This window comes from Erinaceus europaeus, chromosome 10, assembly GCF_950295315.1.
Source record: "Erinaceus europaeus chromosome 10, mEriEur2.1, whole genome shotgun sequence".
Lineage (NCBI taxonomy): Eukaryota > Metazoa > Chordata > Mammalia > Eulipotyphla > Erinaceidae > Erinaceus > Erinaceus europaeus.
Window position 1 is genome coordinate 55,946,460 of NC_080171.1, and position 18,991 is coordinate 55,965,450.

At 39.5% G+C, this 18,991-nt stretch overlaps 1 protein-coding gene across 1 annotated transcript; it reads left to right on the forward strand.

Moving 5' to 3' along the window:
- Nucleotides 1-17,032: 17,032 nt before the first annotated feature.
- On the forward strand, nt 17,033-17,608 carry LOC103124874 (interferon omega-1-like). The gene has a single exon (XM_016193534.1). It carries the CDS (start codon nt 17,033-17,035, stop codon nt 17,606-17,608), a length of 576 nt encoding a protein of 191 aa, XP_016049020.1.
- The last annotated feature ends 1,383 nt before the right edge of the window (nt 17,609-18,991 follow it).

Sequence of the window (18,991 nt, forward strand, 5' to 3'; positions counted from 1 at the left end):
TTCCAGGTTTTAGCTATTATGAATTGTGCTGCTATGAACATAGGAGTACACACCTCTTTTTGGTTGGGTGTTATGGAGTCCTTGGGGTATAATCCCAGGAGAGGAATTACTGGATCATATAGAAGGTCCATGTCTAGCCCTGTGAGAGTTTTCCAGACTGCTCTCCACAGAGGCTGTACCAATTTACATTCCCACCTGCAATGCAAAAGTGTTCCTCTGTCCCCACAGCCTCTCCAGCATTTGTTGCTGCTGTCCTTTTTGATGTATGCCATTCTTACAGGACTGAGGTGGTATCTCAATGTTATCTTAATTTGCATTTCTCTTACAATCAGTGACCTAGAGCAGTTTTTCATATGTTTTTTAGCCTTTTGGATCTCCTCTGTAGTGAATGTTTTGTTCATATCCTCTGCCCATTTTTGGATGGGGTCATTTGCTTTTTTGGTGCTAAGTTTGCTGAGCTCTTTATGTATTTTGGTGATTAGTTTCTTGTCTGATGTATGGCATGTGAAGATCTTCTCCCATTCTGTGAGGGGTCTCTTTGTTTGTTTAATAGTTTCTTTGGTTGTGCAGAAGCTTTTCAATTTGATGTAGTCCCATTGGTTTGTTTCTGCTTTACTCTTTCTTGCAATTGGGTTTATTTTATCAAAGATGTCCTTGAGGTGTAGGTGGGAAACTGTTTTACCAATGTTTTCCTCTAAGTATTTGATTGTTTCTGGTTGAACATCCTGGTCTTTGATCCATTTGGAGTTGATTTTTGTTTCTGGTGAGATAATGTGGTTCAATTTCATTCTTCTGCATGTTACAACCCAGTTATCCCAGCACCATTTATTGAAGAGAGCCTCCTTCTTCCATTTAATGTTTTGGGCCCCCTTATCAAAGATTAGATGTCCATAGGTGTGGGGATTTATTTCTGGGCTTTCAATTCTGTTCCACTGGTCTGTGTGCCTATTTTTGTTCCATTACCATGCTGTTTTGATGATGATGACTTTATAATATAGTTTGAGATCTGGGAGTGTGATGCCTCCATTTCTGTTTCTTTTCCTCAAGATGGTTTTGGCAATTCTGGCTGTTTTCAGGTTCCAGATAAATGATTGTAGTGTTTGTTCTATTTTCTTAAAGAAGCTTGGTGGAACTTTGATGGGTATTGCATTAAATTTGTATATGGCTCTGAGGAGAATATTCATTTTGATGATATTTATTCTTCTAATCCATGAGCATGGGATATCTTACTATTTCTTGCTATCAGTTTCTATTTCCTTGAGTAGCGACTCATAGTTTTCAGTGTACAAGTCTTTCACTTCTTTGGTCAACTTTATTCCTAGGTATTTGATTGATTTTGCTGAAACAGTAAATGGGAGTGATTTCTGGATGTCTTCTTCTTCAGATTTAGTGTTTGCATAAAGAAATGCCACTGATTTTTGTATGCTGATTTTGTAGCCTGACACCTTGCTATATTGCCTAGTAACTTCCAGTAGTTTTCTACTGGATTCTTTAGGTTTTTCTATGTATACTATCATGTCATCTGCAAATAGTGAGAGCTTGACTTCTTCCCTTCCAATCTGTATTCCTTTGATTTCTTTCTCTTGCCTTATTGCTATGGCAAGAACTTCCAATACTATGTTGAAGAGTAATGGTGACAGTGGACAGCCCTGACTAGTCCCCGATCTGAGGGGGAATGCTTTCAGCTTCTGTCCATTGAGTATGATGTTGGCTGTAGGTTTGCTATATATAGATTCCACTATCTTGAGGAATTTCCCATCTATTCCCATTTTTTGTAGAGTTTTGAGCATGAATGGGTGTTGGATTTTGTCAAAGGCTTTCTCTGCATCTATTGAGATAATCATGTGGTTTTTTGGCTTTGCTTTTATTGATGTGGTGAATGACATTGATTGACTTACGGATGTTGAACCAGCCTTGCATTCCTGGGATGAATCCCACTTGGTCGTGATGAACTATCTTTTTGATGTGCTGTTGTATCCGGTTGGCCAAGATCTTGTTTAATATTTTGGCATCTATGTTCATCAGAGATAGTGGTCTGTAGTTCTCCTTTTTTGTTGTGTCCATGTCAGCTTTTGGTATTAGGGTGATGTTGGCTTCATAGAAGGTGGAGGGGAGTATTCCTGTTTCTTCAATCTTATGGAAAAGCTTAAGAAGTATGGGTCCTAAGTGTTCCTGAAAGTTTTGTAGAATTCATTTGTGAAGCCATCTGGTCCAGAACATTTGTTGTTGGGGAGATTCTTAATAACAGTTTCAATTTCTTTGTCTGTGATTGGTGCATTTAGGTTTTGTAGTTCTTGGTTCAGTTTTGGAAGGGCATATGTTTCTAGGAATTGTTCCTTTTCTTCCAGATTCTCTAGCTTGGTGGCATATAGTTCTTCATAGAAGCTTTGCATGATTCTCTGGATTTCTGTGGTGTCAGTTGTGATATCTCCTCCATCATTTACATTTCTATAATTTGAGTCTTCTCTCTTTTTTGTTTGGTGAGTCTGGCTAGGGGTTTGTCAATTTTGTTTAATCTTTCAAAGAACCAACATTTTGGCTTCATTGATCTTTTGTATGGTTCTCTTATTTTCAATGTTGTTTATTTCTGCTCTAATTTTAGTGATTTCTGTCCTTCTGGTTGCTTTAGGGTTCCTTTGTTCCTCTTCCTCTAAGTCCTTGAGGTGTACCGTAAGGTTGTTCATTTGAGCTTTTTCTTGTTTAATATGTGATTGTATGGCTATAAGTTTCCCTCTCAATACTGCTTTAGCTGTGTCCCAAATATTTTGATAGGTTGTGTCTTCATTTTCATTTGTTTACAGGAACATTTAAATTTCCTGCTTGAGTGACTCTCTGACCCAGTGGTTCTTAAGGAGTATGTTGTTTAGTTTCCAAATTCTGTGACTTTTAATAATTTTCTGTTTGTTGTTAAATGTTAGTTTTACTCTGCTGTGGTCTGAGAAGATACTTGGGATGATTTCGATGCTCTTGAATTTATTGATGCTGTCTTTGTGGCCTAACATGTGGTCTATCCTTAAGTATGTTATGTGGATTTGAAAAGAAGGTATATTCCCGTTTTTTGGGGTGAAGGACTCTGAAAATGTCCAAGAGGCCTAGTCTGTCAATCTCTTAATTTAGTTCTCTTGTATCTTTGTTGATTCTCTGCATTGTTGATCTGTCTAAGTGTGAGAGTGGGGTATTAAAGTCTCCCACTACTATTGTATTACTATTGACATGTTTTTGAAGTTCTTTCAGTAGGTGCTTGATGTATTTAGATGGTCCCTCACTGGGTGCATAGATGTTAATAATTGTTAAGTCTTCTTGGCTGATTGATCCTCTAATCATTATGTAATGTCCTTGCCTATCTTTTATTACTTTATTTAATTTAAAATCTATTGTGTCTGAGATGAGAATGGCTGTTCCTGCCCTTTTTTTGTGGTCCATTAGCCTGTATGATAGTTTTCCATCCTTTCACTTTAAGTCTGTGTTTATCTTATTGTGTCAGATGGGATTCTTGCAAGCAGTGTATGGTTCGGTTATGTTTTGTGATCCATCCCCCCACTCTGTGCTTTTTGATGGGTGAATTTAAGCCATTGACATTTATTGATATTATGGATTTAATGTATTGTAGTGCCATTGTTCAACAGATTTTTGTTTGCTCTGATATATTCCAAGTATTATAGTGATGTTCTTGTTTATAAGAGGTCTTTTAGGACCTCTTTCAGGGCCGGTTTGGTGATGGTTGCCTCCTTTAACTGTTGTCTAAGAAGGTTTTGATCCCTCCATCTAGTTTGAATGAAAATCTAGCAGGATATATTATCCTTGGTTGAAACCCTTTTTTATTCATGGCTTGGTAGATATCTTGCCATTCTCTTCTGGCTTTTAGAGTTTGAGTGGAGAAGTCTGCTGATAGTCTTATGGGTTTTCCCCTGTATGTGACTTTTTTTGTTTCTCTCTTGCAGTCTTTAGGATCCTTTCTTTATCCTTACTTCTTCTCATTGTGACTATGATGTGTCTTTGTGTCTTCATGTCTGGGTTGATTCTGTTTGGAACTCTCTGGGCCTCTTGAATCTTGATGTCCTTTCTGTTATTCAGGTCTGCGATGTTTTCTTCTATAATTTCCTCTAGAATGTTTCCTTCCCCTTCCTCTCTTTCTTCCTCTGGCAGGCGAATTATATGAATGTTACTTCTTTTGAGATTATCCCATTTGTCTCTGTTGTTGTTTTCAGTGTCTATCTCTTTTTGAGCTCTTTCACCTCTTTCTTACTTTTCTCTAACTCATCCTCTGTCTGACTAATTCTGTTTTCTACTTCTGTTAGTCTGCTTTCCCTTGCTTCAGCTTCTTTTCTCAGTTCAGCTATTTCAGCTTTCAGTTCTCTCATTGCCTCAAGATAATCAGTATTTTCCTTGGGGGTCTCAACTGTTGTTTCCCTAATACTGCCATTCCTTTCCTCCAATGTTGTTTTCATTTCTGTGATTAATAAGTTTATTATTGCTTGCATACTTTTCTTATCTATGGTTACTTCTGGCTCACTTGTAGTTTCTTCTGGGCTCTTGTCTTCATTTATTGGAGTTGTTTTTATTTTATTTGTTTTTGATGTACCCATTTTTATTTTGTTTGTTTTTGATGTACCCATTTTTTTATTTATGAGTTTCTTATTTTTATGTTCTGTTGTTCCTCAGTTGTTGTGTTTTGAGTACAAGCAACACTGTACTAAATACCTTTATGACAAATGCAATCACAACCTCAGGAATTACAATAGCAACTGAAGCAAGGATTGAAGCAGTTTAATCACTACCAGTTAGCCAAACAATGTCTCCAGTCTGTGAAAAAATAGCAACTAAGTCCAAGAAAGAAAGAAAGAGAAAGAAGAAGAAAGAGAAAGGAAAGAAGGGATAGCAAGAACAGACAATTATGCAAATCTACTATCCACTGAATATTCTAGGGGTAGCAAGAGGAGAAAGGGAAGTAGAGTGGAGATACACACAGAGAGGGTCCACTCTGAGTCAGATTTCTTCCCCAAAATAATTCACAAATGAATATCAGTGAATTCAGAAAGACAAAGAATAAGGAAGGAAGAAATGGAAGACAAGATTAAAAAAAAGAGAAACAAGAAAGAGGAAAGAAAAAAGATAAGAAAAAGAGCTGTAATAAAAGAGCAGTGAGGGAGTCGGGCTGTAGCGCAGTGGGTTAAGCAGAGGTGGCGCAAAGCACAAGGACCAGCATAAAGATCCCGGTTTGAACCCCGGCTCCCCACCTGCAGGGGAGTCACTTCACAGGCGGTGAAGCAGGTCTGCAGGTGTCTATCTTTCTCTACCCCCTCTGTCTTCCCCATATCTCTCCATTTCTCTCTGTCCTATCCAACAACGATGACAACAACAATAACTACAACTATAAAAAAACAACAAGGGCAACAAAAGGGAATAAATAAATAAAATGAAATATTTTTTAAAAAAGAGCAGTGAAAGGTAAGTTTTTTAATTGATTAATTTATTTTTTATTTTATTTAATTTTTTTAATTAGCTAGGAGGAGGGAGAAGGGGAGAGTCTGTAGAGGAGATAGGAGTAATGAGACAAGTTCCTCTCACAGTGGATAAGATGCCCAGTCCCTATCAATGAAAGATACCCTAAGAGTTAATTCTGGTCAACCTAAAGGAGGGGGGGAAAGATATACACCTTTATATAATATTAATAATAAAATAGAGCAGTGTAAAAAACCTGTCCCAGATTTCCTCAAGCCTCCTGAGCAGAGGCAGCTGTTTGTTAAGAAAGAAAAAAAAAACCCTCAGGACTAGACATGAATAGCAGGAATAGACAGTTATGCAAATCTACTATCCTCTGTATATTGTAGGGGTAGCTAAAGGAAAAAGGGAAGTAGAGCAGAAATACAAGCAGAGAGAGTCCACTCTGAGTCAGATTTCTTCCCCCAAATAATTCCCAAACGTGTATCAGTGATTTCAGAAAGCTGAAGGAGGAAGGAAGAAAGGATGACAAGAATGAGAAAAAGAAGAAAAAGAGAGAGAAAAAAAGAAAAAGATAAGAAAAAGAACAGTAATAAAAGAGCAGTGAAAGGAAAGAGTTATTTATTTATTTATTTATTTTTATTATTATTTAATTAGCTATGGGGGGGAGAGAATGGGTAGGGGCGGTAGGAAAAGTGAAACAAGTTATTTTAGTGGTGCATAAGACACCTAGTCCCTTAGCAATGGAAAATACACTAAGAATTAATTCTGGTCAACCTGAAATAGAGGGGGAAAGGGGTACATGTTTATCTTGTATTGATGATAAAATAGAACAGAGTGAAAAACATGTCCTGTCTTCAACTTGGATGGCTCCAGATTGCCTCAGGCCCCCTGAGCATAGGCAGCTGATTGGCTACTTAGAAAGAAAAAAGGCCAAAGCTTTCAGAAGGGAATAGAATTAGAATGAATGACACCCCCTGGTGGGACAGGAATCTTGGTAAAGAAAGAAGCTCAGCAGGGGAGCCTGCTAGGAGCAGATCTCTGGTCCCCAGGGACTGGTTATGGCGGGGGAGTGGGAGGAGGTGCACTTCGGTAATAATAATTTAAAAGAAAAAATTTTTTCCCTTTATTTTTACTCTATTTTCTAACCCAAATTGAGTTATAGTCACCTCCTTGGTGTCACTGCTAGGACCCGTATTGACTGGCCTACTAAAGGCAAAAAATCCTACCATTTCCAGTAGATGTGGTCAGAGCTCAAACCACTAGCAGCTTCTCATTCTGTCATCTTCCTGAATCATGAAATAGTATTCTTAAGACTGCATACATCCTTCTTATTACCAAATAATACTGCCTACCACTGACTCATTACTGGCATTACCATCTTCATGACCCCTGATTGATATATAAAACCGAAGAACTGACTGGCAAATTCAAGTGAGTTTTCTCCTTTTTTTAAATTTCTTTTTTATTACATTTACTTATATATTTATCCATTTATTTATTTATTTATTACCAGAACACTTATCAGCTCTTGCTGGGCTAGCATTGCAGGTGGGAGAGAGAGATGATCCAGCAACCAAGCTTGTGGAGGTAGCAATACAAACCTTTTTTCATGTGGAAGCCCCAGAGTTGGGCATGATTACAGTGGGATAGGCCATGTGGAGCCAAAAACCACAATGGCTGGTGTCCACCTCCCCCTGCATGCCTTTTCTCCTCTAGGTCGGGATGCAGAAGAGAGAAAAAAAGAAACCAGAAACAGAAGTGACTTTTATAGGATAAAACTGGAAGAGACAAGTCAGAAATGGAAATGGCTAGGAAAAGGGGGTGGAGAAAGGAAAAGGGCATGCTGGGAACTTCCTTAGCAACTGTTGCGATGGTTTTAACTGGTGGGATTAATGTTACCCTGCAGGCAGGGCAGGTCTCTAGGTAGAAAGAAGATAGATCAGGCAAAACAATGGTTATTTAAATAGGTCATAGTATCAGCAATGCAGCACGGGGGGGGGGGGCTGGCTTAATGCCTGACATTTCCCCCTTTCTTTTTATCTAATGGCCATAGTATCAGGAATGTGGGGTGCTTTGTGAGGCAGGGAGTCTGATAGGATGAGGCACACCTTTGGGGTTACTACTGTCCCTCTTTGCTCAACCTCTTGGTAGAGAGAGAGACTAACAGGATAGACGCACCCCTCAGGTTTAAGCCCTGCCAAGCTCAACCACATCCTCACAATTTCCAGACATCTCCTTCTTTCTTAATGGCCATATACAAACAGGTCAATGTCTGTAAAAGGCTCCATTTCTGTCAGGGGAATAGCAGTGTAGGGGTGAACAGAAACCTTTTGAGCTGAAACCTAAATGATATCCTGCAGGCATTTTTAAAAGAACTGGAATAAGACAGGGAGTGATAAGTAAGAGTAGAAAGGGACAGCATGAGACTTAAGAGGGGCCTGGTAGGTGGAGAGGGGCTGCCTGATGGGCAAAGAGGGTGGGGCCTAATGGCAAAGGGGCGTCTCCTGCCAACAAAGGTCAGGGCCTAACGGCGAAGGGGCGTTTCCTGCCTCCAAGGGGCAGGGTCTGAAGGCGAGGGGGCATTTTCTGCCTCTAATGGGCAGGGCCTACAGGCGAGGGGGTATGTGGCCTGCCAGGCGAAGGGGTTTGTGGCCTGCCAGGTGAAGGGGCTGTTCGGCACTTACAATACAACTGCCCCAATACAACTGGCTGCAAAGTCCATGGACTGCTGCAGTCATTCTTTGAGAATCCCAGCAGGGCAAAGGGAGTGTCCAAGTGGTGTACCAGCAAGTCCGATAGAAGCGTCAGTCCAATGTCAATGACCAAGGGAAGAAATGCCCCATGTCCACCTCAATGGGGGAGGACAGCTGCTGGAATTTTGCTTTTCTGTAGAAAGTGAGCTGAAACTGCCAAAAGGTGACAGGTAAAGCAGAAGCAGGAAGGACAGACAGTGATGAGCGAGAGAAAGGCAGTAAGAAAGTTCTGTCCTTGGAGTCTGCAAATAAGGTTCTCTAGATCATGTCAGGTCACATCATGGGTTTCAGGGGGCAGTGTAGTCATGTCATCTTCTGGGTGATGTCAGAGGACAGGGGTCCAAATCAATTTCCAGGGATTCCTGTGAAAAAAACACATACAAATCTGCTTCCCATGGTTAGCAGGGCATCTGGTTCAAATTTTTATAAATATTAAAAGAGGTTTAATGTAGCTAGTGCCTTAGCCAACTGAATATTGAGGAGATGTATCCCCTTTTTTCTTTACTTAATTGGGCCTAGGTGTTTGGTGGGCCTTCTCATCAAAAGTTTGTCTTTGGGGGTTATAAGGGATGTCTATAGTATGGGTAATGTTATAAAGGAAAAAAGTCTTTAAATTGTTGGCTTTAAATTGTTGTGAAGAAAAAACTTGTAACAAGTTAGAAGTTTAATATAATTGATAAATCAATGATTAGAATTAGTTTAAGTATCTTTATAATTTTGAAAGGCCTTTCTAGTATGATTTTAAGGTTGTTTAAACAGTTTAAGTTCAATAAAATGTGGAAAGGTAAAGAGAAAAACCATTGTTAGAAGCCTCAGGCATGAGAATCATTAACATAATCATTGTGTGATCTACCACTCACCTGGGCTGGTTCTACCTCTTTGAGATTATAAGAATTGTGTTGAAAACTCCTTCATTTAACTCTGCCTGGTAAGAATGTAGCTTCAAAGTTACACTTTTATCTTTAAAGTTAATGTTTACCAAACTTGAAACACACACTTAAACATGTAGTCTTTAACACACAGGAGGAGAAAAACCTTTGTTATGAAGACATAACATTTCAAACACAAATTTAGATCTGTACTGTCTTAGTTGAACCATTTTTACTCACACAGTTTTTAAAACTAAATGTTTCACATTTATACCAAGACTTAAAAAAATCAAAAGAGGAAGAGAAAAGAAGAGAAAAAAACCTTTTTTTTTAGGATTGTTTCTGGATGTCTCCAGAAATTATGGCTGTGTCCAGCATTTTTATATGAAGTCAATTAAGTTTCAGAGTACTCTGAGCAAAATGGGTTGTACAAAAAACTCAGTCATTCAAATCACTCTCTTACAAAACACAACTGAAAGCAGAGGGGGCAGACAGCAAGCTTAAGATATTCAGAGAGAATGGGGTTGGGGGGAGAGAGAAGCGGTAGGGAGGTTTTGTTTTTGGGCTCTGTGAATCAGATTTTTCAGATCCCACTATGTCGCATTATGAGTCCCAGAGGGCGTCCTACTCCAAAAAGGGCCTCAAAATCCAAGTTAGTCTGTTTCTGACTATTCCTCTGGGATTGCTGCAGCCACACATTTTCAAAAATGGCTTCCCATTGAAGGAAGAATGGACTCGGGATGGTGGAACAAACCAAGTGTCTCCAGTCTTGGGGAGTGCCAATATTCTGGAGAAGGCTTTGCAAGTTAGAGTTGCCCTTCTCTGCGGGAGATATGGGAGGGGGGCCCCACGCATCTCCCAAGTGCTATAATCACTGTCAAGAGGAGCCAAGGTGTGGCCCAGAACAAAATGTCCCAGAGACAGAGAAACTGTCTAGAGAAAAAGGAGTACTGGGTTTGGGAATCCTCTTGATAAGGAGGAAGGTTGCCCATGACAGAGGAGTCTCAGAAAATAAGAAGAGGGAGAAAAAGAACCTCAGTGCCTTCGTTAAACAAGTGAGCCATATACTTATCTGGGATCTGGGGCGCCTTCGTACATCTTCCTAAAGCCGGGGTTGGGGGGGTAGGTCCCATGTTGGTGTGCCAAAATGCCGGGCTAGCATTGCAGGTGGGAGAGATGACCCAGGAACCAAGCTCCTGGTGGTAGCAATACAAATCTTTATTCATGCGGGAGCCCCAGAGTCTGGTGTGAGCACGGTGGTTTAAGCCACGTGGCGCCAAACTGCAATGGCTGGCATCCACCTCCCTGTCTGCAAGCCTGCCCTCCTCTAGGTTGGGAAGCAGAAGAGAGGAAGAGAGAGAAACCAGAAATAGAAGTGGCTTTATAGGATAAAACCAGAAGTGACAAGTCTGAAATGGAAATGGCTAGGAAAGGGGGTGGGTGGAGAAAGGCAAAAGCATGCTGGGAACTTCCTTAGCAACTGTTGCAATGGTTTTAACTGGTGGGATTAATGTTACCCTGCAGGCAGGGCGGGTCTCTAGGTAGAAAGAAAATAGATCAGGCAAAACAATGATTATGTAAATAGGCCATAGTATCAGCAATGCAGCACGGGGGGGGGGGGGAGCTGGCTTAATTCCTGACAAGCTCTGACTTATGGTGGTGCAGGGAACTGAATCTGGGACTTTGAAGCCTCAGGCAATGAGACAGTTTTCTCATGTTTTAGCTTCAAGAACAATAACTACTATCTACTCTAGGCCCCAGATAATGCTCTTTGTTGCAAACATCTGATTTAATCAATCCAACAACATTTCAAGGCAGATAGTATTATTTGCATTTTATAGAAAGGAACACTAAGACTGCACAAGGGCTAAGAATATTTCCTTCTTCTTCTTCTAGCATTTGCCAGAATATTTCCTAATGCTACACAACTGATCAAAGCCAGAATTTAAGCACTGATTCAGGCTGAACCAGTCTGATTCTTGGATTCACTGTCTTGATTCTTGGATGCACACGAATAAAATTTACCAGTTTAGTAATTTTAATGTATATACTCCAATAATATATATATGTATTCATATTCACTATAGTGTGCAATTATTGTTTAAAACTTTTCACCTTGCAAAGCTGAAACTCTTTACTCATTGAGGGGAAAACAACAACAACAAAAGCCTTTTAATTTTCCTCTCTCAGGAACCTATATCAACCACCAAGCCACTTCAGTTGTTGTCTCCAAGATTTCACTATACAAGGTCAATTTTTCCAGAGAGAAAGAGAGAGGAGAAGGAAAGAAACCTAAACACCTACCAGTATGGTAGGAGGCAGGATCACCATTCTACTTTCCTATCTATGGATTTGACTACTCTAAGTATGTTGCATATGAAAAGCTATGCAGTAATAAACTTGATGAGCCAAGGTGGAGTGTGTTAAGCTAAAGTGTTGTGCATGTTAATTAAAAAATAAAAATTATATATGCACCCTAAAGATATTTTTGTGCTGGCCTTAAATTCATTGAAGATTATATTATATTGTTTGGGAAACAATATTGCAGATATGATTTGTTAGAAATAAAGTGTACTTTGCTATGGGTTCATATCCATAAAAGATTCAAGTTCATCCAAATGAAGTTTTCTCTGATTTTAACCAAGTATGACCATTCACAGAAGCAAGTTTGCCTCAGACACTATTTAATAATGCAGGAAATCTCATCTCTTCAGGTCACCCATTGACAGTGACATCATACCAGTAGCGCTACCCAGAAAATGGCACTTGAGTGGTAATCAAAGTTTATTGTGACATATCTTCACAGAATTGTAATGTACTCATTACTTTTAATAATATCAGTGGCAGCAGTCTCTAATTATATATAGGCTTCCTGCAAAATATTTCACAAACATTATTTCATTTAATCTTCACAGCTTTTTTATGGGATAATTACTATAATCGTTTACATTTTGCATATGAGGAAGCAAAGAACTTAGGTTACTTAACTTTCTGGAAGCTTTGATTTCTTTTCTCTCTTTGTTTTCTCTCTTTCTATTCTCTCTTTCTTCTCTCTCTCTCTCTCTCTCTCTCTCTCTCTCTCTCACTCTCTTTTCTTTCCTTTTCTTTTTGCCTCCAGAGTTATAGTTGGGGCTCCGTGCCAGCACCATGAATCCAATGCTCCTGGAAGTCATTCCCCCCCCATTGTTGCTGCTGTTGTTATTATTGTTGTTTTTGGATAGGACAGATAAAAATTGAGAGAGGAGGGGAAGATAGAGAGGGGGAGAGAAAGATAGGCACCTGCAAACCTGCTTCACTGCTTGCGAAGCAATTCTCCTGCAGATGGGGAGCTGGGAGCTCAAACTGCCTTCTTTTTTTAAAAATAAATGAATCATTTATTTAGTTGTTTATTTGACAGAGACAGAGAGAAATTGAGAAGGGCATTGGAGACAGAGAAGGAGGGAGACAGAGAGACACCTGCAGCACTATTTCACCAGGTGTGAAGCTTTCCCCCTGTAAGTGGGGATCAGGGGTTTGAACCTGGCTCCTTGCACACCGCAATGTGGGCACTTAACCAGGTGCACCACCACCTGGCCCCTTTGATTTCTTACATAAATGCTACTCCATGGCTGTATAGTTCTACTTCTTTGTTCATCCTCAAATTCAATTCTCACCTGTACTTTTTTTTCTCACCACTCCCAGTGCTCTTTTTCTCTCTCTCTCTCTCTTAATTGACGGGAGAGAAATACCTGTTTCATTACTCATGATGCTTTCCTCCTGCAGGTGGGGAGCAAGGGTTTGAACCCCAGTTGCTTCACATAGTAATATGTGCCCTAAACCAGGTGCTGTAGAGCTGAGCCCCCTTCCATATACTCCTTATGCTAGTCAGTCTGGTTTTAACCTCTAACTATCCTGCTAGGCTGTAAGTTGTTTGCTGGCAGTGAAGTTGTCCCCTAAGCACTCAGCAAGGTATTTGTCACAGACAAGGCACACAGAGGTCTCACTTCCCATAACAAGTACAAAAGGACTGTATTCCACCAAAACCCTTGAATTTGAGGAGTCTGTCAGAGAGCAAATGATAATCTATGAAAATTGTGACAATAAGGATAAAATTTCAACAAATGCTTTACCCTCCATGATAAATTCTGAAAACATCTCCAATGGGGATAGGGATTTTTTTGTTTTTATCTCTACATTTTTTTAATTAGTGATTTAATAATGATTGACAAGATTATGGAATAAGAGAGGTACAATTCCACACAATTCCCACCACCAAGAGTTCCACATCCCATCCTCTCCACTGGAAGCTTCCCTATTCTTTATCCCTTTGGGTGGGTAGACCAAAGGTTTTTTTTTTTTTTTTTTTACCAGAGCACTGACCAGCTCTGGTTTATAGTGGTGCAGGGGATTGAACCTGGGACTTCATAGCCTAAGGCATAACAGTCTGTTTGCACAACCATTATGCTATCTACCCCTGCCCAGACCAGAGATCTTTATGGGATGCAGAAGATGGAGATAGGGAGCTTTGAAGAGCCAGCAAACATGATTTTACAGGCAGTACTGGAATTTACTATGTGAAAGGTAGTTGTTTCCAACTCAAGTATATTGCAATGCTTCTGGAATGAGCAAATGATGCTTTCTGAAAGTGAAACTGGAAATGACTAAACTAGAAAGACAGGAAAAACATCTTCAAAGACAGTCCAATTTAGTGGCTAGGCAAGGTGTCCTAGATTTTTGCCACTCCTCTTCCAGCACTCTGAGAGTTGAGATCTTTAGTTTCCTTTTCTGTTAGATGGAAAGGAAGATAGTACTTATTTTACCTGGGTTGTAATGAAAATTTGGTAATGTATTTATCACAATACCCAGGCAAAATAAGCATTCCTCACCCATGAGCCATGACTGCAATGGAAAAAAACCTAGTCTATCCAATCATAAGAACCAGATGGACATGATCTGCTTCCTTTCCTTGAATTTTTCAATTCCTTAATAAATATTTCAATTTCTAAATTTGTTTCTTAGGTGAACACAATCAAATCACCAAAAGTACCCTGCCCAAATAACTTCTTACTATTTCTTTCGATTTTAAATTCCTCATTTGATTTTCATAGGACAGAAAAATTGAGAAGGAAGGGGGAGATAGAAAGGGAAAGGGAAAGACAGACACCTGCAGCACAGCTTCACTGCTCACTGGTGTTGGGTGCTTGAACCAGGATCCTTGTACTTGTTAATGTGTGTACTCAACCGGGTGTGCCACCTTTAAATTTTTTTCCAAATCACTTTATTGGGGGTTAATTGTTTAAAGTACAGTTGTAGCTACCTGGGTACACTTTCTCATCTCCCTCTAACAAGTGTCTACAAAACATTAAATTTTTTTTTTAAAAAAATCACTCTCACCCCCATCTTAGGTCCTTTTTCACCGTCATACAGCAGTACCCCAAGGTCCTCTCCCCTCCCCACATCTTCCTAGCCTCACCACCACCAGTCCCCACCCCAGAATCCTTTGTTTTGGTGCAGTACACAAGTCCACATTTTTAGTTTTTGAGCTACTTTCTTACTATTGTTATTTTTTTAACTGGGGTTATTTATTGCTAGGGCTCTATGCCTGCATGATTCTACTTCTCCCATTGGTTAGTATAGGGTGAGAGACAAAGAGGGAGAAAGAGACAGAGAGGAGGAGAGATATCACAGCACTGTTCCACCACTCGTGATGTATCCTCCATGCAGACGTTCAGATATTGCCACATGTTACCAGGGCCTCAAACTTGGGTTTCCATACATGGTAAAGAATTTTCTTTACCAAGTGAACTGTCTCTCAGCCCACACATGACTGACTTCTATTAACTCCCAGCTAGTAGCTAACATCTCACACATAAATAAAATGGCTGTCTAGTCCAATATTCCAACTCCTTTGTGAATTGGTATGACTAAATTCTTAAATGTGATAACTTTGTGGGTAGTTTAAAAGGGAGAGACTAAATAAACAAAGTGTCTGATTCTATGATTCCGATAACTAGCTTTTTAGACAACAGACATTTGAAAATCAAATGCTCCCCTCCACCCTTCTCTACCCAATAAGATCTAGTCTGGGATTACTGTTGACCACTTATCCTGACTGGTATAGTCAGTTAAGTGGCTTTTTTCCTCTTTCTTCCTTCCTTTCTTTCTTCCTTCCTTCCTTCCTTCCTTCCTTCCTTCCTTCCTTCCTTCCTTCCTTTCTTTCTTTTTGTCAGTTAAGTGGCTTTTTTTTTTTTGTCATTTAAGCAGAGAAGGTGTTACTTCCTCTTCCCCACCCTCCATATTCAGCTTAACATTCTTTCTACCTGTGTGCCTTACTTTCTCATGGTATCTAACACTTTTCAGGGATATTAAATGTCTTGAAAATCATAGATAAACTAATGTCTCAAAAATCATAAAGGAAACATGCTATTGCTTACCCTTTTTTTTTTTTTTTTTTGCAAAAAACCTTAAAGTGGAAATAGAAAAGACTGTAGGAGCCAGGCCAGGTGGTGACATAAGCAGTTGAGCAGCATGTCACAGTGCTCTAGGACCAGGGTTCAAGCCCTCGGCCTTCACCTGCAAAGGGAAGCTTCACAAGAGGTGAAGCAATGCTGCAGGTGCCTCTCTTCCTTTCTCCCTTCCCTCTCAATTTCTCTCTGTCCGCATCTAACATAATAAAGTAAAACAAAGATTGTAGAAGCATTTGTATAACCTATATAAAATTAAAAAAAAAGATAACAACTTTTAAATTAAATTACAATAGTAAAGAAAAATGGAGCGGGATGGGTAGCAGTCTACCTGGTTGAGTACACACTTTACCATGTGCAAAGACCTGGGTTCGAGCCCCCACTCCCCACCTGCAAGAGCAATGCTTCAGAAGTAGGTGTCTATCTTTCTTTCTCCCTGTCTCCCTCTTGCATCTCAATTTATCTCTGTCCTATCAAATAAAAATAGAAAGGAAAAAAATTAAAAAAGAAAAATTGGCTGCCAGGAGTGGTAGATTCATACATAGTGCAACCACCAAACCCCAGCACTAAGCCTGGTAGCAATAAAAGAGAGGGGGGGAGAGAAATCTGTTGATTAACTATTATTTTGAAAGAGGCAGGACTATGGCCTGGGCTGGGAAAAGGAAACTGCCATAAAGCAACAAAGACATGTAATTGTTTGAGTACCTCGATGGTAGTAGTAGCTATACTTTACTAGTGTGTGTGTGCGTGTGCGTGTGTGTGTATTTATATTTATTTATGAGAAAGAGAGCCAGCAAAGCATCATTCTATCATTCATATACTTCCACCCACTTTTGCCTTTAATATTCATATGTTGGTGCTGGGAATCAAACCCAAGTCCCCATCCACTGAAGGTGCAGACACTACTGCAGTGCAACCTTAATAGCTTGTATTTTCTCTTCTAGGGGCAAGAGTATGAGTTTAATCATCTTTGTACAGACTGAGTTCTGCATAATGAATGGTATGTTCTAAACAGTCACTAATTTTCTCAGTTAAGGAGAGTTAATAAGTTAAATGTATCAGACTCAATCCGTTACAACAGCAAGTAAGGTGAGATACATGTATGTATAAATCAGTTGTTTATAAGTTGTTTATCAGTGGTTTATAAGTATTTCCAAGAAGGAAACCTAGAAAAGGAAAGAGGAAAGAAACCTAGTAGTTTCCTTAAGCATTTTTGTCATTTTTTTGGTTATGATGGCCAACACTAGGAAGTCAAGATTATTGATCAATAAGTTTCACTTTCACAGAACAATTTCAGAGTCTGGAAAGAACACAGAAAGAGTAGAAACTAAGGATAAGGCTTTAGTCTTTGAAGAGAAAGGAAAGTTCAAGGCAGGGAAGTACATAGATCTGGGGAAATTTTGGAACATGAAATAGTATGCTAGGTATATAAGAGACAAACAAAGCAAAAGATCTTCAGAGAAGCTAGACAAAAAACTCACAATCTCTCATCTCAAGGAAAAGAATTTCTTGTTACTTCACAATGGCATTCTCAGTCTCTTCACTGGTTGTGCTAGTGATGATCTTGTCCAGTCCCATCTACTCCACCAGCTGCAACCTGCCACTGAGCCTTACTTTGGAAAATCAGGAGACTGTCAGAGCTCTGGACCAAGTAGGAACAGTCTCTCTTCTTTCCTGTCTGAATTATAGGACCAATTTCAAATTCGCCAAGGAGCAGCTCGATGGCCAGTTCCAGAAGGCACAGGCTATGTCCATCGTCCACGAAACAGTCCAGCAGGTCTTCCATCTCTTCTTCTTAGTGAATGTTTCTGCTGCCTGGGACAAGACCCTCCTGGACCTTGTGCGCACAGGGCTGCACCAGCAGCTGGAATACCTGGACTCATGCTTGGTGCAGCTGGGGACAGAGGAGGACTCTGCCCTGAGCTATGGGAGCGCTTCCCTGGAGATGAAGAGGTACTTCCGGAGAATTCGTCTCTACCTGAAAGAGAAGAAGTACAGTGTGTGTGCCTGGGAGGTCGTCAGAGTGGAAATCAAGAGGTGCTTTCTCTTCATTAACAAGTTTATCAGAACACAAGGACTGGAAGAAGAAAGAAGCTGAGTCTTAGTGACTAACATCCTAATTCAGACTTAACTGTTCAGTCATTTCCAGAGTGATTATTTCCTCCATTAGTGATAAAACAATTAGAATCACCTTTGGCATATTTTTATCAGTAATATTAAATATACCTATGTTCAACTGTTTTCATAAATTGGAGTAAATGTTACCTGTACCCCATGGCTGAAGTTCATGTTAGAAACTACGTGTTTATTTACTTATTTATTTATTTATATTAATTTATATATTTATTTTAATGATATTTGGAGTTACATGTTATATAGAATATGTTCATATCTTCATAAAAATAATAAATATTTACTTATTAAATTTATTTTAAGACATTTCTCTTCTTCATCAAATGGAAAAGCTTCTGCATAGCACAAGGAGCCATCACCAAAGCAAAAAGACACTCCAGTGAATGGGAAATTTCTATACACCATACATCCGACAAAAGGCTAATAGTCAAAAGAAATAGCTCAGGAAACCCAGTAGCAACAACAACAACCAAAAAAAACTGTTAAAATGAGAAAAGAATATAAATAGATTCTTAATTAAATAAGTTACTCAGATAGCCAATAGGTGTATGAAAAAATGCCCAAAGTCACTGATTATCAGAGAAATGCAAATCAAAATAGCAATAAGATACCACCTCACACTTGTTTGAATATCCTGCATTTAAAAAGGACAGAAGTAACAAAGGACTGATGAGAATGTTGTGAAAAAGAAACCCTTTAACACTGTTGTAATGTAAATTGGTCCAGCCTTTGTAGAGATTCCTCATAATATTAAAAACATGTCTCCCAGGGAGTCGGGTGGTAGTGCAGCAGGTTAAGCCCCAGTGGATACCGGTTCGAGACCCCGGGCTCCCTACCTGCAGGGGAGTCGCTTCACAGGTAGTGAAGCAGGTCTGCAGGTGTCTGTCTTTCTCTCCCCCCTGTCTCCCCCTCCTCTCTCCATTTCTCTCTGTCCTATCTAACAATGAAGACATCAATAATAACAACAATAATTACAATAATAAAAAATATCTCCTAGAATCCATAACTTCCTCACCTAGGCATCTATCTAAAACACACATTAGACACTTATCCAAAAAGATCATTGCACTCCTGTGTTCATTGACATTCCACTGGTAATAGCAACAACAACAACAACAACAAAAAAAAAACCCTGAAAACAACCCGAATATCCAATGATAGATGAGTAATCAAATTGTGTTGCATACACAATGTATGCTTACTAATCAGCTGTAAAAAAACATTGTGAAATCTTTTCTTTTGGTACAACATGGATAAGACTAGAAGGAATTATATTATATTAAGTGAAGAAGATTAGAGGAAGGCCAAAGATCAGTTGATTTCATTCATAGTAGAACTCAAGAAACAA